Source organism: Ammodytes marinus (genome assembly GCF_949987685.1).
Source record: "Ammodytes marinus genome assembly, chromosome: 5".
NCBI lineage: Eukaryota > Metazoa > Chordata > Actinopteri > Uranoscopiformes > Ammodytidae > Ammodytes > Ammodytes marinus.
The window spans coordinates 6,343,202-6,365,209 of record NC_137234.1 but is presented as its reverse complement, the minus strand read 5'-3'; the positions used below and the strand labels follow the sequence as shown (position 1 = coordinate 6,365,209).

At 39.9% G+C, this 22,008-nt stretch overlaps 2 protein-coding genes across 2 annotated transcripts; both read left to right on the top strand.

Annotated features, from left to right (window-relative positions):
• Positions 1-5,685: 5,685 nt before the first annotated feature.
• On the top strand, positions 5,686-15,002 carry LOC307250407 (rhombotin-1-like). Its single transcript, XM_080027480.1, has 5 exons — positions 5,686-6,055; positions 6,789-7,002; positions 12,596-12,721; positions 13,138-13,251; positions 14,868-15,002. Exons 1-4 carry the CDS (start codon positions 6,034-6,036, stop codon positions 13,244-13,246), a joined length of 471 nt encoding a protein of 156 aa, XP_079883606.1. The 5' UTR covers positions 5,686-6,033; the 3' UTR covers positions 13,247-13,251; positions 14,868-15,002.
• A 1,698-nt stretch (positions 15,003-16,700) lies between these two features.
• ric3b (RIC3 acetylcholine receptor chaperone b) lies at positions 16,701-21,247 on the top strand (the record flags this gene model as incomplete). The annotated part of the gene is made up of 6 exons (XM_080028514.1): positions 16,701-16,821; positions 18,009-18,232; positions 18,655-18,736; positions 19,316-19,409; positions 19,943-20,073; positions 20,760-21,247. The coding sequence occupies 6 exons, from the start codon at positions 16,701-16,703 to the stop codon at positions 21,245-21,247; spliced, it is 1,140 nt and encodes a 379-aa protein (XP_079884640.1).
• Positions 21,248-22,008: the final 761 nt, after the last annotated feature.

The following is a 22,008-nucleotide window of genomic DNA, read 5'->3' as shown; positions in this document are numbered from 1 at the left end:
GTTTAAGAACTTGAGATAACCAGTGCCATTTCTTTTATCTGTTTTGTTATTAATTTTACATTTGAATTGACAAGGAAACACATTTCTTTAACTGGATTACAACACTGGCTTTAATTAAGTAAAAAAAATAAACACATACATCCATATGAAAATGTAATTATAGTAAAATAGGGAAATAATAAAAATCCAAGCAACATCAGATAATTTGTACAGGTTAATTTTCATTGAGCACTTCTTTTAATATACCTACTGTATGAGCACATTTCTATCCCGGATGGAGAGGCGAGAATTGGAGAATTTGGTTTCATGAATATGATATTTCTCAAATAGAATCAATAAATTAGGTGTCCATATCAGCCTAGATAGTTGAAACTCTTTGAGGCTAACTATCTATGTTGTCCCAAGGCTCATACTTTCATATTAATATTATGCTTTTGTTATTGTCATCTGACAAGATATAGAATTGTTTTTAGAAACAACTAATGACCACTTACGAAGATGCTGTTTAAGTTTTATCAACCTTCAGTATATGTATGTCCAGTTGACATTGTACACAACAATGTTTAAATAAAATATAAAAAAAAAAATATATATATAGCCTTTCAGCTAACGTTAGCTATCAAGTAAAAGGCTATAGTTGAACTTGTTGACGTTATCCTACGTTTTAACTAAGTCTAACATTAGTTGCTTTCTATTTTAAAGCTACATAAATATACATAGCATGACAACATCAATGGACAATCTTATAAAACCCCGTTCAAACAAAGATATTAATAAATTAAAACAGCATCTGACGCATGCTCAACTTACCAGATCGGAAGATGCTAATCTTTTTCTTTGCTTGCTGTAATGTTGACATTGACATCAATGGTCGCCCCCGTGGTCGCCCCCTGTTGGTAGCATGGTTGGTGGTCCTCCAGCCATGCAAACAGGCGTGAGCTCTTGACCATGCTCTTGACTCGGCGAGCAGGTTTCTTCTTCCTTCCTCGCTGTTACCATTTCCTGTTCGGCCGGGCTATGCTAATGCTAACAACTGTTCAGAAGGATGTGGATGCAGCAGGCTAACCTGTCAGAAATCTAAACAACACGTCACCCTTGCACTCAGATAGATGTGTTTCTAATAAGATGATGTCATTAAAAGTTACATAAAGTAACAGTTTATTAACACAACAGCGGAAAACATGTGAGCTGCTTGTTTAGCGATAGCAGCGTCCCTAGCAACCTGACGTCATTGAAACGTGTGGCAAGCGAGACCATAAAATATTCGTAATAACTATCAAACTAAAGATCAGACACATTCACTGACTGAAGATTATGCAAGTAAAAGGTATATTTCTCGCTAGAAATGTAATTAGAAACACGTTTGATGGTGAATCCGTCCTAAAATATTGCATTTTAGATATTAAAAATGGCTACGAAACCATTTCACTAAATGCCGGGAGAATATCTCGCCCCCTGTTGGTGCAACACAGACTGTGTTGTTGAGGGATTAACATGAATGCATATCTGACGGACCCCCTCGTTGAAAAACAACGCAAAGGGTACACATTTTTCGTCGGAACTTGACGCCAGGGATCATTGGCCATGCGTCACACCTTTGACGAGTAGGATGTGAGACTGTGTTGGACAGACCGACTGACATTGCTGTCCATGCAGCTATGTGGCTGCACTGGCCAGAAATCCAGAAAATATTTGCAATTCATTTCACAAATTTTACATCAATATGGTTGTCTTTAACGAGAATGAAGATATAGCTAACAGCCTAAACCTTTTGGAAAATAAAAAATCTAATTAAGGCATGTATTGGAAAATAATGTATGTAATAATGTACTGGTAAACCTACACTGGATATTAACTGTAGAAAATGGTTTCTGAGTCTTTATAACACTGTTTTTTTTCTCCTTTCGAGTCGGATGAGAAGCCGCAAGCTGTTGGTTTTAATATGCAGAACCATGTGGCCTTGCTGCCGCCACAAATTGCAACAGTGTTCATGTATTCCCTCCTCAACATATGAAATGTGCCCGGGCGCCTCTCATGGCATCACATCTTGACAAACAGCCCCCCTCCACTAAACATCGCCTAAATTTGTCTGTGCCCTTTCCACACACAGAGGACACACGACTACGGCAACGCAAATCCACCGTCGAAGCAGCAGCAGCAGCAGCAGCAGATGGCACAAAATGTCTTCCTCCTATTTCCACAGACTGCTAATTAGAGCCCTTGCCATACAGCTCACCTTTAATGTCAAAGGCAGACTTGCTTTTAGTGCAATTAGCCTAATGGGGGTCCGGGGTAAGTGAATGGCCTGTAATGTTCCCAATGCCAACCGTTTGCATTGGACTTGTTATAATACACGTCAAAATAAAGGACAAGAAGCTGGGAGGGTCTATTGCAACGTGCGTACTTAGAACCCATTTATCACCACTAGCGCACAGCACAGACAGTAACCATGATTACCCAGAGAAACTATTTAATTAGAAGCATTAATAATTGAACTAATTAGGTCTCATGTGTCTTGCAAATGAAGAGGGAACCCGGAGCTTCACTTGCACCTCATCAGCTGATAAATGAGTGTGTTGATCGTTAGCTGTCTTCTTGGCGGCCTATATGAGAGAGGGCCGGGTAATGAGCGAATTGTCGGTCGATGGTTGCTGGTTAATTAGTGTGACCTGATCCAGGGGCCATGTTGGAACAGTTGTTTATGCCACAGCGTTTCTAATGAGGAGGACTTAGGGGCCGGGTGATCTATTTGGAAGCAGACTGTGCTGGCTGCTGCACTGTGTGTGTGTGGGTTGGATTGTAAAGCACACAACACACTCATGGCCTTGAAGAACCCTCTCCAATGAAAGTCACTATAATGTTCCGATAATCTATCTACAGAGACTAATAACATAACGCGCCTGTGGGGCTCAATATTAACTTTACATAATGACCTTAACATACTTTGTGGCATTTTGAGTCCTCAAAGTAGGAACTCTAGATCAGGGACTGAAGGCTATTTGTGTTTCATTCATGGTTTTCTGTAATATTCATATAAAAATGGACGGACTTGGTTGTCTGTGGTATAGATCTCATAATAATTATATAACTTTATAGCCCTTTTTAAAATGCTGGCTTTATCTCAAATATGCCTATAAAAGGCTTCCAACAAAGCTTTGCAGTGGTTTTATTCTATTCTAAATGTTCCTCTGAAGACTGGTAGCATAATATATCTACTAGTTTCTAACAACATATGAATGCTATTTGGTGTATTGAGAGACTATGAAGAACTTTTAAAGGTTTAGGAAACAGTCAATTGTTTCCTCTGATGATTATAAATGACCTGTAACAGCAAACCTGAGACCATCTTAAGCACAACATGGATCAACCAGGCCAAGGGTAAGTATTACAAAGTCACATATAAAAACATTACCTCATCGGGATGCATCCTGCAGTCTCTCTTTCACTCGCTGAACAAATGCACGCGCCACCGGCACGCACTAGCAAAGATCTTTAGGACAGCAGGCTCTGGTGTTGTAAAATCACTACAGCTTTTGTCCAAAGGTTGCGCTAGAATCAGCAAAACTAACTAACTAACAGCCCTTAACTCAAAGTTTCTCGTAGCCACTTTAAAGTATCTCCTAAATATTAAAGAACACATATGAGCACTGACTTTATAGTGACATAGAGCTGCTTAACACTATGGCTTGTATTAATATTAATATATAGTTTCTACAATGAACATAGTGAATAGCAGACTCATAGCAGACCTCATTCTTATATCCCTATAGCTTAATTATCCTACAAGGACCCTTAGCACAATAGGGTCCCTAATGAGCCCATTGCTCAAGAGAGACCTAGAGCCGCCATATGCTATTTTAATTGTATCTTAATGATCCTACAACGGCTTCTACAATAATAACTAACTCAGTTTACAGACCTGTAGATATACCATCAATTATTTAAGTGTTGTTATGTCATATTTATACTATTATATGAATACTCATCATTTTCCCAAAAGACTTGTATAGGGCATTTGGTCTACCATGAGCTGATAGCTTTTTGTTTGTTTTCATAACTGTATTCAAAGACATAGCAGTAAGTCTAGATATAGGCTACTGAAGGTGAAATTCTGCTTTTTATCTAACTTTATATTTCTATAATATCTATAGAAGGACTCATGGTTTATTGAGTTGGTGTATTGATCTTATTTCACTTATTCATGGACATTATAATGGTCTGCTATATGTCTAAGTAATTATAATGGACCCACCATAACTGCTAGCCCTATAGAGCTATAACATTCCTAACATATTCCAATCATTATCCCAGAATATTCCCACAGGAAACCCATAGTGACCCATCTGCTTCATGGTATTTTGATAGTATCAATTTACATTTCTATAGTCCGTGTGTTGAGTTTATGGTGACTTGGTCAATTCTCAGATTTTTGGCTATTTTTCTTCCATAACATGTCTTTTTTCCACAGTATAAATTTAAGGTCCAAATTGTACATTTAGGAGTGTATTTCACTAAACCTTGTCTGTTTGTATCTGTATATTTCTCCTATGCAACCATCTTTAATGGTCATCATCTGAACATATTGTTTTTTTTCCGATACTCTGAACCAAAAATCTCAACTTTTAAAGAAACTATATCAATTTATCTTTCCATAATCATCCTTAGCAAATTTTGAAGGTTATTACAGAAAAATACATGTTCATATGTTGTTAATTGTCTGATTTATGATACATTTGTTCTTAAAATACATGCCAGAAATGCAATGTTTTGAATAACTGTACATAGATATTTTTTTTTCAATAAAAATAATTATATATATATTAAAGTTTAATGATGATACGCATAAGTAAATTTTTTACTCCCATTACCCACCTGCAGTGTAATAGCTAACCGTCTTTTAATCACATGTGTCCATAATATTCAGGGATAAGGTTATAAATCCATAATTTTTTAAAGCTTTTTGGTGTTTTTATCTTATATAATCCAATAATATTCCGCCAAGGACCTTCCTCCTTAGTGAGTGACCTTTGTGTTATTTCCAAGTATTCATCCGAGCTAGTAACTGCTTTTGTTTTGCAAGAAGAAGAAGATAGTAGCCTCTAAGTGCCCATAATAAGGTATGAGCAGCGAACTGAATATGTGTCACACGCACGCACGCAATGCACGCGCGTGTGAAAAGGCGCTGCATCTGCTGCCGTGCTGAAAAGCCAGCAGTGCTTTGACTACAGGGCGGCCTGGAGATAATTGGTGTCCTTGGAGTTGAATAAGCTCATTCTAAAACACCTCAGGCCCGGGCTGTCCTGGTGTGTGACTGTCTATTGAATAATTGATTCAGAGTGGGCGGGGGGCGGTTACTATCAGATCTGAGCATAATGACTTTATATAATTAGCACGCAGCAGCGTTGAAAAAAACATTTGACTGTAGGAGTTTTTTTTTTTTTTTTGCGGAGAAGGAATAGAGTGAGAGAGAGAGAGAAAGAGAGAGAGAAAGGGAGAGAGAGAAAGAGAGAGAGAGGAAGAGAGAGTGAGAGACAGAAAGAGAGAGAGAGTGGGAGAGAGAGAGAGAGAGAGAGAGAGCGAGAGAGGGAAACGGAGGGAGGTTCAGTCTGGTCTGTGTAGAGCAGCTCATCAGACGCAGCCCCGTGCAGAAACACAAATGCTTATGCACTGACATCAGACACGATACGGCACGTAACAGCACAGCACAGCTCAGCCACTCCAGATTTGAGTACATCTCTCCTCTCTGCCGGCCAAGGTGATAGTGAACCCGGGGACGCTGTTTTCATCCATCCGGGGGCTATAAATATATTTTATTTTTACGCGCGGACCCAGTGAAAGCCTCTCCACGGTCTGTTTCTCTCTCTCGGCTGTCCTCGTGGGGTTATGAGGAGCGGAGCGGAGCCCGAAGTTTGAGCGACTCTCGCGGATTGATACAGTAATTCATAGAAGGTGTTAAAAAGCCTTCTGTCTGCGTTTTATTATCGTGGTGTCATTCCTCCTGCTGCTGTTGGATTGTTGGCGCGTTCCAGAAGGATGGTGCTGGACAAGGAGGAGAGTGAGTATCATACTACACAGAGTAACATTACTGTTTGCACTTTATTTACATGAATATGCGTGTTGTTGTTGTTGTTATCTATAAAATAAGATTACAAGAAAGGTTTTGAGACCTTGAAGATGAAGAATCTGTCCCCCAATTTGCATGTCAAACTTAGTCTGGGTCTGGAACATACTTTTATGAAGATCAATGAAGCTGTTGACTCTAACTTTGAATTTTAAGAACTATGTATAGACTACCTTATAATGACTTTATTAAGTCCCATATCATAAAATACCTATAGATGATTGCATGTGTTAGTTTTGCATTGCTTATTTTTCCATCCCATCACTTATAATGACATTTTCTGAAGTGACTGTCCCTGCATTCCAATCCACCCTACTTCCATACTATTTAGTATGGCAGAAAAAGATGTCAAATGCAGTATGCAAGAAATACCAGGATGCCCTAATACATCAAATAGCATGTTTTCCAGTAAGGAAATCAGCATGCTTTAGTAAAATAAAAGGAATGGGATTTGGAATGGAGGGTGGGTGTGGGTCTTGGGTACTCACTAATTAATTTTTTATTTTGAAGAAGTAAATTCTTTCTTCAAAGCATTGCACCTCCATTGTTATCGCTATAGTAAGTTCCTGACAGCCTCCGTTGCTTTCCCAAATGCCCCCAAGCCTTTTGAAACATAACCCCATGTGCCTTTCTCTCCTTGTCTTTGTCTACCTGTCCCCTCTCCCAGGTGTGTCTCTGGTGTCCCTCCAGTCCAGAGAGAAGCCGCGGGGCTGCGCCGGGTGTAACGGGAAGATCCGCGACCGTTTCATGCTGCAGGCGTTGGACCGGTACTGGCACGAGGACTGTCTGAAGTGCGCGTGCTGCGACTGCCGCTTGGGCCGCCTGGGCTCCACGCTCTACACCCGGGCAAACCTCATCCTCTGCCGCAGGGACTACCTCAGGTAACCCACAGGTCCCACCGGGGCAGCTAGAAGGAAAGAGGGTCAAAAATAACGTGATGGAGAGCTTTATGTATAACATCAAAACAAACAAACATAGAGCTAATGTATAGGATTATTGATGCTGTTTTTAAAGCTGTAACTTCTGTCGCCCCCATGAGGAATTCTGAGTAATTACAACAACATTATCTACGCGTCTTCATGAGCCTTCTGTGATGGTGCATGAATTTTTATTTTCTTCTGCTCTATGTCCAGGTTTTTTCTAAGCAGTAGAATCAACAACTGAAACAGTTTTTCGCCGCTTCTTGGGGATTTTTCTGAGCTCCTGCGCCACTGTCAGGGGGCGACACCAGTTTTTAAACGTTGCCGTACTGAGAAATACAGAGAGAGTTCCGTGGAGCTGATAGGCTTAATCAACTTTGTGTCAACTTACTTGGCGATGGCTTGAATGTAATCGTCATTCATTTATATGGAGAAAGTTAAAAGCACTATAGCTTTAAGATTGAGGCCCCAACCGAAGCAGACTGCTGTGACAGTAAATCCATGTCAAATGGAAAAGTCTTATAATGTAGGTTATCAGAGCAACTGCGGCAACAGAGATATTGAATTAAATCTGAGTGCCTCCTGTTGAAAACCCGGCCGAGACAGAACGGAGGAAAGGAACATTTGATTTGTAACGGACACAGACGTAGACATGAGGGAGCAGACTTGGTTCGCCAACAAGATTTTACCTGCGAAAAGTACAAATACAATAATGAATGAATGTAGCATTAAAACAACAAAACAAAGAAGCAACAACTTTCTGTTATCTATCCCAATTACTGCGAGCCTGTAAGCTATCTTGTGTTACTATTGACAAGCCACTTTGTTTAAAGGTGCTATGAGGAACTTTGAAATATTTCTGAAACAGTCCAATTTTTCCTCTGATGGTCATAAATTACATGTAACAGCAAACGAGACCATCAGTGCAAAGAATGCTACTTTTATATAGTTTTTCTTAACGCCTTTGTGATGGGTATGCTCACCCAGGAACTACAAATGGCGTAGTAAAAACACTACCGATTTTGTCCAAAGGGGGTGCAAAAATTAACAAAAACTGGAAGTTCCTTGGAGAACCTTTAAAGTGTAGATGATTGTGTTCACAATAACAAAAACTATTCTCAAATGTTTTTGTTCCCAAACTCAGAGAGTCTTAGGGTTTTCTTAGGGCGGATCCAACAAAACGACTCAATGCATAAAGCTGATTTGATCCAGAGCATATTTTACCCATGTTTGGATGCGCTTCTCCGGTCTGCTTTGAATCATCATCATAATGGGATTCCCCGCTGTGCATCAAAGTCTTTCTGTGGACACTGGACACATACTTGGGCTTTTGCTTCGGACTGCGTTTGAAAAAAGAGTTTTTAGTCTTGTGTTGGGGGACATGTGGTTATAGCTGGAAGTCATAAATATTGCATTCTTAAAAAATATGAACTTGAAGGGCTCTAGAGAGATGTTAATGAAAGCAACAGTGTGGACACAAACAAAACAGTAACAGAATGAGCAGAGCGCTGTCCTCTTAGTATGTTCCAGTCTTTGTCAAAGGAAGGCAAGGCAAGTTTATTTATATAGCACAATTCAGACAGAAGGCCATTCAAACTGCTTTACAAGGGACATAGAATACATCAAGATTAGACATTACAAATTGCATTTAAGAGATAGTAAAAACAAAAAGCTCAAGTACAGGCAGATAAATTGCCAGGAACACAGTAAGGCCATGTGGTCATTGCCCAGCTTTCTCTGTTCACATCAACCTTTTCAAATAACTTTTCACTGTTTTAAAATAAACAGTGAAAAGAGAAAGAAATGAGAGAGAAGGGGTTTTTGAATTTCAAGAAGAAATACTTAAACTAAGATGTAATTCAATAATATGTTCATTCAATTAATTTTTTTTTTGGCTGAGACTTACATGAGAAGATTGATAACACCACTAAATCTGAAAACTGTAGCTATAGCAACTGGTTAGCTTAGCTTAGCATAAAGACTAGAAACAGAAGTAAACAGCTAGCCTTAATAGTGTGTACTACTGTATGTGCCGGAAAATGTCTTGGCTGGGTGGGACCAGCAACTTTCTAGAGTCTCTGTTGGTTTGCCTGACAAAGCCCTGGTATCCCTCACATAGCTAACGAGTGTTTTTACAGTCAGGTTATATAACGATATATGTAATGTGTTTACTAGAGAGCATTAGAGCTGCTGGTAGGAGGATTGTGTTTGGAGAAAGCCAGTCTAGCTGTTTCCAGTCTCTTATGCTAAGCGAAGTTAATCTAAGATAACTGCCTGCTATCGGTCCAGCTACATATTATACCTTTTAGTACTGATTCAAGTATATTACTCCAAGGCAAGGCAAGTTTATTTATATAGTAGTACAATTCAGACACAAGACCATTCAAAGTGCTTTACAGGGGCATGAAATACATCAAGATTAGACATTAGAAATTGCATTTAAGAGTTAGTAAAAACAAAGAAAATACATCAAGATTCTTCGCCTACATTAGACATCATGTTGGCCGATCACATCATCAGATCACACATCTGTTTGGACTGAAGTCTCTTTCCCCAAATTCGAGTGTAGATGAGAGTTGGCAATTAAATACACCAGTTGACACAATATTGAAATGTTGTCAACGTGTGTATTCCAGGTCAAGTAAACACCGTTCTGAAGCATGATCCACAGTGCTTTTACCTACAGCACTTGAACTACGTGACCATGTAATAGGGCTGGGGGTTTACAACACACTTTGAGGCACTTCAAACCCTTCAGATGAAAGATAAATGGTTTAGAGAAATCGTCCGAGCCGCTTCTCCTCCCCGAGTGTCTGTGAATCACTACAAGCACTTTATGAATAAGTATATTTTAAACACACTATAGTTTCAAGCAGGTGTCCACCCTCACTATCCTTGGGCCATGAATCTTGAAGACACCCCCTCTTATACACAAACCCTGGACCCCTGGCTTTCCTCTCCTCTAGCTCTGAGAGAGAGAGAGAGAGTTATACAGCCTTCATTTTTTTTCGTGCCTGAAATAACGACGTCTGTCTGGTGTCGGGTCAGCAGGCGAACTCCTGATATCTCAGCCCACATTGCTGAACTCATGTGTTAGTCTCATGTACAATCCCAGCTGGATTTGGTTGGAGCTAAGTCTCTCATTAGCCGCAATGCACTTACGAGACCAAAACCCCTTTTGACAGTTAAATTGGCCCGATTGCCTCCTGTTTTCCTCATCATTGCGAAGGGTGCAGGACCCAGAAAAGCCTTTGAAGAGCGGGATTAAAACCATGTGATTTCTTTTAATTGGACCATTAGTAGAGAATTAGCATTGAGCTTCGTCGCCTCGTTAAGGCGGAGGGGGAGAGCAAACCCCCACCAGGTGCCCGTGTGCTCGGGACTAACGGGGCTCGTTACATCGGAACATTCGGTTAATTAGGACTTCTCTCTTTTGTTCCAGTGCTGGTCACTGGTTTGATGACGTTTTTCCATTGTCGTGGGAGGCTCTGGGATACACATGTTCTAGCAGCTTTAAAGGTGGAGTCAGTGATTCTGGAGAATGCATGTTGTCAAAATCACTTGTGTCAGTGAATATCTACTCACTATCCACAACCTGTCTGTACTGTGTGTGTTAATACACAGCCTAGGCTCTGTAAACTGGTGTGTAAACAAAGGGAATGTAAACAAAGGGGTCCCATCTTATAGCTATAGCAACATGCCCGTTTCAGGGCCTTAGGCTGTGTATTAACACCAAACTTTTTTCAGCACACACACATAGTATGGACAGGTAGCATATCGTGAGAATTTTTTTTCACTGATTTTGCCAAAAAGTGATTTTGACCCTCATGCATTCTCCAGAATCACTGACTCCACCTTTAACTTCCCTTCTTGTCCCTGTGTCGTTTTTCCTCTGGGCGCCTCCCTTCCTCCCAAACTAAAACCTCTTTCTGTTTGCCGTTCTAATGGAATATGGAAATCAGCGGTGGCCACTTATCTTCATGTGTGTCAGGCTTTCAGGGAGCCGTTTGTTCACTCCTTTCAGAGGTGAACGGGAGGTGAAGCAATCTGCAGCTGGTCAGCACTGAGTCACACAGTATTTAAAACACAACACAGGGGAGGGTTCTGTTCTCAGGTAGTTGGTTAGTTAGAGGACATAGTTCACATATAGTGTTAGGTTTCAGAATGAGTGTAATAAAATGGACTCAGTTCTTACATATAAAGTCAGTGAGGCAAAAGCAACCCGTCTGCTGCTTTTAAGAAAGTGATATATCAGTAGAGGCTCAATCTCCATTTTACTGTTTGTTCTCTAGCAGCTGATATAATGCAACAGTCATACAAGTTATACCCGCAAGAGATGTTTCATGATTCATTCGACCTTTGACACTCACTCCACATTTGTGCATTTAAAGAGCTACAGACGTTTGTTCAGGATAGATAAAAACTGAGAAAAAAGAAGAAAGTAATCCATGTTGGGAGAATAGGAAGAATGACTAACATTGAGGTTTAAAATGAGTTGAACCATATCAAAATGAAATTGTTAAAACTTTTGGTTTAAGGATGAGATAAGATGCAAAAGGCAACATCCATACAGTATATACAACATTACATATAGAAATCCATACATGCTTTACTTTGAGCCAAGTGCTGATTAACAGATGTTCACATGCTAACCCGCTAAATGAATATTAACATGGTAAACATTATACCAACATGTTAGCATTATGGCTGCAGTAGACTATTGGTCTTGTTAACTATCTGTCATTAGCTTGATTTGCATCAGTGTTAGTATTGGATTCTACTTTAACATTAAACGGCCATCGATGGTGCAGGCTTTGCAGTTATTATGGCTCTTGATTGTTGATACCTCCGCAGCGCTATGTGGGAGGTTTTTCATATCTCTTACTCAACTGGGAGGCTGCTGCTGTGTGAATGCTTTTGCTGATTGCTGGTAATTATGATCCATACAGCAGGACGTGAGTGCTGCATTATTAGCAGAAGTAATAAAGCCAGCAATATTAATCTTACACTCAGACGCATATAAGGGGTTCTGTTGAACAGAGGTGAAAGAATTTCTCAGGTCTGTTGTAGAATTATTAAGACCTCAAAGTTGAAATACAAGTAATAGTCCTGCATTTAAAGGTGCTCCGAGGAACTTTCAGTTTTTGTTCATTCTTGCACCCTCTTTGGACAAAAGCCGTAGTGTTTTTACAAAGCCAGCTGTTGTTCCTGGGTGAGCGTAGCCTTGACAAAGGCATTAAGAAAAACGATATAAAATAGTTATAGATAGATTAGAATTCTTTGCACTGACGGTCTTGTTTGCTGTTACATGTAATTCATGATCATCAGAAGAAAAATCTGGCTGTTTCAGAAATATTTCAAAGTTCCTCGTAGCACCTTTAATTTCAGTACTTGAGTACATTTGTTACTTTCCAACACTGCTGTTGAACTACTTTTTAAGGTCGTTCTCTCCTTTATTTCAGTATATTTTTCCTCTTGGCTTCAAACTGTCTACTGTCTGCGTCCACTCCTCCAGACTACATCTCTTGCTTGTGGCCCATCTCTCCCTCTTTAGGCTCTTTGGGGTGACAGGGAACTGTGCGGCCTGCAGTAAGCTGATCCCTGCCTTTGAGATGGTGATGCGAGCCAGAGACAACGTCTACCATTTAGACTGCTTCGCCTGTCAGCTCTGCCGCCAGAGGTAAGATTAGGGCAGCAATTAGCCGGCCGGATCAAATTCACTGTGTAGGTGTATATGTACTAGTATAGTGAGCTGAGCTCACTGGTCGTTATGAGCATATTACCAATGCATCGTAATCAACATGCGATGAAATTTACCGCACAGCCTAAATCCTCTAGGGGGCTTAAAACGACTTTGTAAATCACTTTGAGAGTTAATCAGCCAGCAATCATGCAAGATTAATTTTCTGATTATCATAGCATAGTGGTGGGATGTACTGTAGGCCTCTGTATGTATGCTGAAAATATGCCTGAAAATGCTCCTTTGGGAACCGCCATGATTCACTTGAGCTCAAGCAAAAGAAGCGAGACCCAGTTCCATATTTTAATGCCTCTCTCTCTCTCTCTCTCTTTTTCTCTCTCTCTCTCTCTCTGCAGATTTTGCGTGGGAGACAAGTTTTTCCTCAAGAACAACATGATCTTGTGCCAGCTGGACTATGAAGGAGGCCATGCGACTAACGGCAGCGCGGAGAGGCAGACGCAGTGAGAGAGGTATAATGTCCTGATGACGATGAATGAATCGCTGCTTCTTGTCAAGGTTTTTGAACCAAACCATGCGCCCAGATATCTGGAAGGTATATACAAGTTAGTGAGCTCACGGGCTCATCCCCCAAATATATGACCATATGTAGACATGAGACTTCAAAACCCAGACACTGCTCACATTAGCAAAGAGAATCCAGGGCCAAGATACAGCATGCCTGCATATTATCCTCACGTTAAGTATGGATGCAGAAATGTTCAGTTTTCATGTTGTTTTTCACTTTTCAGGGCAGTTTACAAGATGTTTGTCAGGTCAAATTAAAAGTATAATAATAATTAGTCATACATATAGCCTGAGAGCAAGATTTGTGTCATTAATTACTGCATTAAAGGTGAAACCCGTCTCATAAAGAGCTTTACAAACTTCTCAGTAATTGGATTAGCGTTCATATCTTAAATCTTAACAGTTATTTTTGGTGTGGTTACAAAATCTGTAAACCAGGTTGCCTGGAGCTTTATTTAAAACATGTTTTAAAGCAGTACAAGAGACTAATATAACTTGTATGTTTAAATGTCACTCAATCAACGGACTATAGACTGGTTAGGTAAATACAGGCGTGAAATATGCATTTATTGGCACTTTCTTTTAGGGGGAAATCACACTTTTCAAAACAAGTTGGACACATCCAAAGATGTTCTTTTAAGATGTATGCTTCAGATAAATAAATCCTTTGGGTTCAGAGCTCTTCCCTCACTAACCCTCCTCATGGGCGTGAGCAGTGGCTCGATGGGAGACGTTTGAAATCAAGTTCACCACAAAAAAATACACAATTATGAAAAGTTCCAGGGTTCTGCCCGGGTTCAAAACCCTCCCCTGGGGCCCCAAGCTGTCCAACCTATCATTATGATACTAACTCTACAACTACAGATCATAAAACACACAACTCCGCTCCGATGGACTCCGGTTTGTACTCTGGGTTTGGTCTGAAGTTCCCCCAGAGTTCATGTTGAAATAACTTTAGATTTTAGGAGATTTCTCTTCCCTTCTCCAGCTACAGAGGTTTTAGTAAAACTTTATTGGTAACCGAGGTGAGAAATAGGGAATCTTTAAAACGTGTGCGGTTTATCATCCGCTGTTTATTTAGTTTGGAGTGCGTAGAGATGGATGTTATTTCTGATAAAATGACTGCAGTGAAGGTTTTTTGGCCTCCAAGTGCTGTTACTCTTTCTAACCTTTTCTCTGATGTATGGATGTTTTGATGTTGGATTTTTTTGTGTATATTTATACAAATGTTTTATGTGTGTATTTTTCTTGGTTCTTGCCCTTCTTTAAATATACATAATAAAATAACATTTTACAGCATTTGTATTCAAAATATAATAAAAACATATATTAAAGTTGCTCCGAGGAACTTTCAGTTTGCTTCCTCGCACCCCCTTTGGACAAAAGCGGTGGTGTATGACAGAAGCATTAAGAAAAACTATATAAAAATAGCATTCTTTGCACTGATGGTCTCGTTTGCTGTTACATGTTTTTATGATCATCAGAGAAAAAATGAGACTGTTTCAGAAATATTTAAAAGTTCCTTGTAGCACCTTTAACTGTGTATTTTCTCTCTCTGCAGATCAGAACAGGACTGATCAGCTTTTAAAGTCCTGAACCATGTTTGGAGACAACACGGACGGGACCCGTTATCCAGCAGCCAATGACTGAACTCTTTACTGTAGAGCTGCTGCGTGGTAAACGCTCCTGAACTCTGACTTTGTCTCATCGCAGAATGGAATACTGAGAGTGGAACTATCGGGAGGATATTTTCCAGAGGACTGAAAAAGAATCCTGATGAACTCTTTTAATGGGTTTGGCTCTTTTTATTGTTTGTTATATTCAAACAAACTTCAGTGTTTTGCAAAATAATATGAAGAGTGTGTTTTTTTGCCAACGTGAAACACTAGCTGGATGCAGCGGAGAAGCCAATCAAGCCACACATAGCATCCACCAAGTCATCCATCACACAGAGAGAATCCTGCAGTCACTGAACTGTCCTCTGCGGTTAAACCATCAACCCCACCCGTCTGGCACGCAGGGAAGGAAGCCCCCACCCCCAAAAAAACAAACTGAAAGATGTTTTCGCAAAATAAAATACAGTTTGGCAGCGTTGGGACAATCTGAGGAGGAGTCGACTGATTCTCCCTTCATCTCTCTGCCTCTCGACTGGACCGAGGCCACAGTTTGGTTTACACTCTGATTTCAATTTTTTTCTTCTTGACTGATTAAATTGAATTTTAAATTTCGGTTGCTGTGTGTTTTTTTTTTACGGAAGAAAATCAGTGTGAGATCGATTATAGGTGGTGGCAAATAAAACAAATACCCAACAATCAGTCTCCCTTGAAATACAGAAAGCATACTGTATAACATCAACTCTGGTTGTGTGGCAAATAAAAGTTTTGGAATAGTCTAATCATTATGATTGGGTTAAATTGGGATTAAAATCCCCTTAAGCCCTAAATAGGTAGGCCTACTAGTGTTGCAGCCATTGAGGAGTCCTATCTATCTATCGATCGATCTATCGATCGATCTATCTATCTATCTATCTATCTATCTATCTATCTATCTATCTATCTATCTATCTATCTATCTATCTATCTATCTATCTATCTATCTATCTATCTATCTATCTATCTATCTATCTATCTATCTATCTATCTATCTATCTATCTATCTATCTATCTATCTATCTATCTATCTATCTATCTATCTATCTATCAATCTATCTATCTATCTATCTATCTATCTATCTATCTATCTATCTATCTATCTATCTATCTATCTATCTATCTATCTATCTATCTATCTATCTATCTATCTATCTATCTATCTATCTATCTATCTATCTATCTATCTATCAATCTATCTATCTATCAATCTATCTATCTGTCTGTCTATCTGTCTATCTGTCTGTCTGTCTGTCTGTCTGTCTGTCTGTCTGTCTGTCTGTCTGTCTGTCTGTCTGTCTGTCTGTCTTACCTTCCTTTGGCATTATTGTGTTGTGATTGTGATGTGTAAACGTGAAAAATAATAAGAACTTACAACATTCAACAAAACATTTACTCGGTCGCGGTCCTTTGGCGCCACCATGTGGTAAAACAGGTGAATTGCTCCCACGAGTAGCTCCATTTGACAGACCGAGTAGAGTCTAGCGGACAGACCAAAACTAGTAATGGGGATCTTATTCAATTAACTAAACTCGGTCCTTTGTCGCCACCGTGTGTTGCAACCGGTTAGTTACAGCTCTCGCGCACTTCCGCTCCTCCAGTCAACAAGGAAGTGCACTGTGCACCCGACCCCATGTAATGTAATAGGTCCGTGGCCCCGTATGGATGAGAAAGGACACCGACCAGCTCCAGCGAATTCGGTTTTCTCTCCTTAAAAACATCGTAATTCTTCCCCCACCGTCGTCATGGCGATGTCTACGTTCCAGAAGTTGACCTTAGCGACGTGTCTCGTGCTGTGCGTCGGTTTGTTGCTCCCCAAAATGCTGCTGTCCCGTGGGAAGAGGGATGCTGCGGATCGCCCCGAAGGTAGGCTACGTCATCTGTTAATCTGTCTATTAACCTAATTGGTCTGATTGATTATATATGCTTAGTCTTATTATTAACTGGTTATAAAGGTGGTGATATAAGAGATGTATTATTTCGGTTTATATTGCATGCATCAGTGCATCATCGACCGTGCAGTTACACTTTCCTCCCTGAGGAGGGCGACACATGCTGCCTTACACCTGTTTTAATTTATCAGCAATATTAAATAAGTAGACTATATTATATACAGGGCTTCTACAGGTTGTTAAAACGTCTTAAAAGGCATTGAATTAATTACATGTAAAACAAATAAGGCTTTAATTGTTACTTACTTCAATGTCTTTGCTACAGTTTTAGGTTATTGTAGAAACACATTCAAACTTCAACTGACATCCAGTTAATTAACCACAAAATCAAATTGTTAATTCTTCGCCAATAATGTTAATGGTGTTTTTGAGGTTTGAGATTTTTTTTTCCTGAAAGGATATTTCAAAACTTGTTTTCTAGGAGGCCTAGTAGCCTTTACATGAATAAAAAAAATATCTACATAACATCATATTTGTATCATTAGTTTGTGACATGACCAACTGAAGCAGCAGTCTAATAAAATGAGGTCCTGAAACATTTTCCATTTCTGTGTGTGAAAGCCAAGGTTCCGTTTTAAAACGGGAAATGAGTATTGATGGTGTTTGATGTCTTTGTAATGTCAATTACATGAAGAAATGTGTTCTTCATTTTTACATTTAGTAGATGGATAGTAGTAAGTAGATCTTTATTTATATAGCACTTATAACACAAAACACAGTTACAAAGTGCTTCACACTCACATGACCAGATACATGTGATCAAATAAAAATAGACACTATTACAAATACAAAAACCATCACAGCACAAAGTGGCGTAGCTCTTTACAAGAAAGCTTTTGTATAAAGGAATTAGGCATTTTTTTTGTATCAATTCATGCATCACCATTTTATATAACTTATTCCTGAGTGTTAATTGTTGTTCTAGTCCAGATTGGGCTTTTCCTTTGCTATTATGTATTACTCTCCACTGTAACCTCTTCCCTTACCATCTCTTAAAGTGATGTCTAATCTTGATGTATTGTATTCCCCCTGTAAAGCACTTTGAATGGCCTTGTGTCTGAGTTGTGCTATATAAATAAACTTGCCTTGCCTTCCCTCCAGGTTCGGGCCGCCTCCCTGCGATGATGCCCCGTACCGCCCCGTCGGGCGGCGGGCAGCGGGCGGGGAGCTCCGTCTACTCCAGAGCCCAGACCCCAGAGACCTCGGCCCGGGCCAAGGGAGGGGGGACGGGGGTTGGGACCAGTGGCAAGTCCAACCTGGCCGGACAGATCATCCCTGTATACGGCTTCGGGATCCTTTTCTACATCCTCTACATTCTCTTTAAGGTGAAACGATGGAGACAGGACAGCTTCCGAATGATGAACTTTAAATATGCTAATGTGGAAAAAATATGATATTTAGAAATGTCACGTACTGACAAGCTGGCATGGCATGGACAGATTTGTAAACCTTATTACTATTTCTTCTTGATTTAATAATCGTTTAATAAAATAAATAATGAAATTGCTTTCATGCAAATTGCATTAAAAGTTAATTGATATTTAATAGTTTTCCACAAAAATTAAAGTTTTCGTATACAAACTCAAAGACAGTTAAAAAAAGGATATGCCAACACATTTAAGAAGTTTGATAAAATCAATAATCTTAAAGGACTTCAGAGGCTCGATGCATATGTTTTCTCTGTAAGTATATTGTTAATTTTAGGAATGTTTGTGATGTATTTTGCATGTGATTGTCTCCCTGTTAGATCACATCTAAAGGGAGCAGCAAGCCACTAGAGAGCAGGTTCCCCTCAGTCCGCCATGAGAGCACCAAGAAGAGAAAGATCAGTGAGTATCAATCAATAGCAATTATTAAAATCATTTTATTTTAATCATTCAGCAACTTTAAGCTCTATCTATCTACCATCTTGAGCATTTTGTTCTGTAGTGTTGGAATGCACTTTTTAATGCATATATTTCTAGACTAAAGCATCTACCGAATAGTGTAATGTCATTGTCGAAGTACAAGGTTAAACATAATACCAAAGTACAAAAAATTTAAGTACAATGCTTGCAACGATCAGAGCCAGCAAAGAACGCTTTATTTAAATGAATAAAAGTTTTGCTATAACTGTTTGTGTGTGTTTGTGTGTGTCTGTTACTGTGTGTGTGTCTTAGAAATCTCTTCATCTTCATAGTGCATTTACCTAATGAGAAATAAATGAATGTCGGTTGCTCTCTGGCTTATCGATTTCCCCTAAAGCATCATACAAATGAAGTGCAGTTCACCCACACTGTGAAAACAAGAACTACACATTTACCAAATGACTGTAAACAACGCCTACACTGGAGTCTTCTGTCTGTGCTGCAGTTTGACAGAGCCCTGGTTGTGTTTTAAACTTGACTGTGTTTCTGTATCTCCTCTAGCCGACTTTGAGTTGGATCAGCTGCAGGAGAAGCTGAGGGAGACGGAGCTGGTGATGGAGAAGATTGTGTCCAACGCTCACCACAGCCCAGACAGGTGGGGGCTTAGTGTTAAGTTTAGTTGAGTTTAGTTTGTTAAGATCACGGTTTGCTTCTGTCTGTCTTAAACAGTAGCTACTCTTCCTGGGGGCTCTATGGGGTGTGAGCCGTTTGCTGAGAATTGTACTATATGTCTGTCTGTCTGTCTGTCTGTCTGTCTGTCTGTCTGTCTGTCTGTCTGTCTATCTATCTATCTATCTATCTATTTATCTATCTATTCCATCCTCACAGCCTACTCCCTCTCTTTTGCTGACATGACAAAAACATTTCTTAATTTAATTTGATCACACACACACACACACACACACACACACACACACACACACACACACACACACACACACACACACACACACACACACACACACACACACACACACACCATTTATTATTACTCAAGACACCTAACACCTAATGCTCCACAGTTTATGAAAGTAGTTGTGGATTGTGTTTAAGCTGTGTGTGTGTGTGTGTGTGTGTGTGTGTGTGTGTGTGTGTGTGTGTGTGTGTGTGTGTGTGTGTGTGTTGCAGGGTGAAGGGAGTGACTGCGGACCAGGAGGAGAGCCTGCTGCAGCAGTTGGCTGAGATCACCCGGGTGATGCAGGAGGGTCAACTGGTGGAAGACCTGCAGCCAGAGAAGAAGAGTCAGGAGGACTGGGGAGGTACGTCCAATCAGCACAGGCCGTCTGTGGCTACACTGGCAGTGAGGGGCTGTGTATGGGTAGTTTGTTGTTTTAATTTCAAATTCATGTGAAAGTTTTGTTTTTTATTGACCCTTACCTTCAATTTAGAAGTGAAAACTAAACTTTCACCTCAACATGAAATGAATGAGTGACCAGGGAGCACACTATTGTACGAAGCATGAAAACATAATGACACTTTTACTACCAACGGGACATGAACACTCTGATATCACCACTTTATGCTTAAAGGCTCATATGACACGTTTTGCATGTTTAAGCCCGTTACAATTTTTTTTTTGATTTCGAATTTTCGCATGAGCTGAAACTAGTGGCTTCCCCGATTACAGGAAGTGAGTTTAAATTTGTACAGCACACATGATTTTGGCCGAAAATAAATTTCAGGTGCAATACTGGAACACGGAAAATGCCCAAAACAAAAAATGTTCAAGAGATTATCTCCAGCTGTACTTGCACATTTCTTATCTTAGATGTTTGACATTCACTTCAGAAAAAGTGAGACTTCTATATATTCTATTTTAATTTCACACAAAGTGAAATACATAAAGTCTTTTCTCTTTTTATTTAGTTTTAGTTTTACTCAATAAGAATCACAGAAAACACTGAACCAACTAAAAACTCCTTCCATCTCTCTGTAGAGTCTTCAGATTATCCTGAGGAGCCTCAGCAGCAGTACTGGGAACATTCCCACTGCCCGTGTCCTCACCACGGGCAACAGCATCCCCCCGGGCAACAACAACACACGGACACACAGGCCGAGAGCAAGCAGGCCGACGGCGCCGACCCGGAAAAAAATGCTCCAGAATCGGAAGCTCTGGCTAAAGATTCCGTGAGTGAATGTGATTTTACAGCAGAGAATGGGGAAGAGGAGGAAGATGAAGTGAAGCCACACAGTGATTTAGGCCAAGAAGACAAGATGGTGGATGATCTCACACACACAGAGGTATTGGGTGGAGAGATTGAGCTGGGCACTGGGCTACAGGAGCTGGAGCTTTCACTGGAGGTTACTACGTCTGTGATGGAGCAGGAGAAGATGGAGGACATCGCCTTGACGACAGCGGCGGAGACAGTAACGCCCGGCAACGCGGTTAGACGTAGGAACAAGAGGAGGAGGGCCAAGAAAGCCTCAAACTGACTGTGTATTAACTCAAGACTGGGCCAGGGTGGTTGACAGCCTTGTTTAACCTTTTACTTGAAGTGGTAGAGTGAGAAATGTGTACAGAGCAGTTTCACAATTTATCAGATAATATCGGCTTTTATCCAATGGTTTAAAAAAGGGATAAGCTTAGTTTATAGTATTTAAACTGCTCTGACTCTTAAGATATTGGATTCAAAGCAGAAGTCTAATTTATAAAGCCTCAAACTGACTGCTAGTTGACTCAAAGCTGGGATGTTGTACACCAAATAATTGAGATGACGGGAGCGATCCTAATTTTAGTAAGACTATCTTGATTTCATTACAACATTGGACATTTGTCTGCAACACTGAAATCATGCGAAAAGATGTTTGCAGTAAGGTCGGCTTTGCTTGAAATGATTAAAGTGAGAAAATGCGTACAGAGCAGTTTTAAAATATCGGCTGATATTGGCCTTATCCAATGGTTTAAAAGGGAATAGTATAATATTATCAACCTGCACAATGTATGAATCACATTTTTTAAAATGTAATTTAAACTTAAATGGACATGCTTCCTTCCTGGACTCCTCTAGGTCAAGATTTTACGTAAAAAAAAACGTTTTTTAAATGTTTAAGTTCCTTTCAAACACGACTGAATCAGGTCACACGCATGAATACATTATTAAAACACCAGATATACAATATTTTTAAATCAAATCAGGACTATTTGATGATGTCATGTAGGTAGAAATTATGCAGTTTTATGAATGCTGAATTTA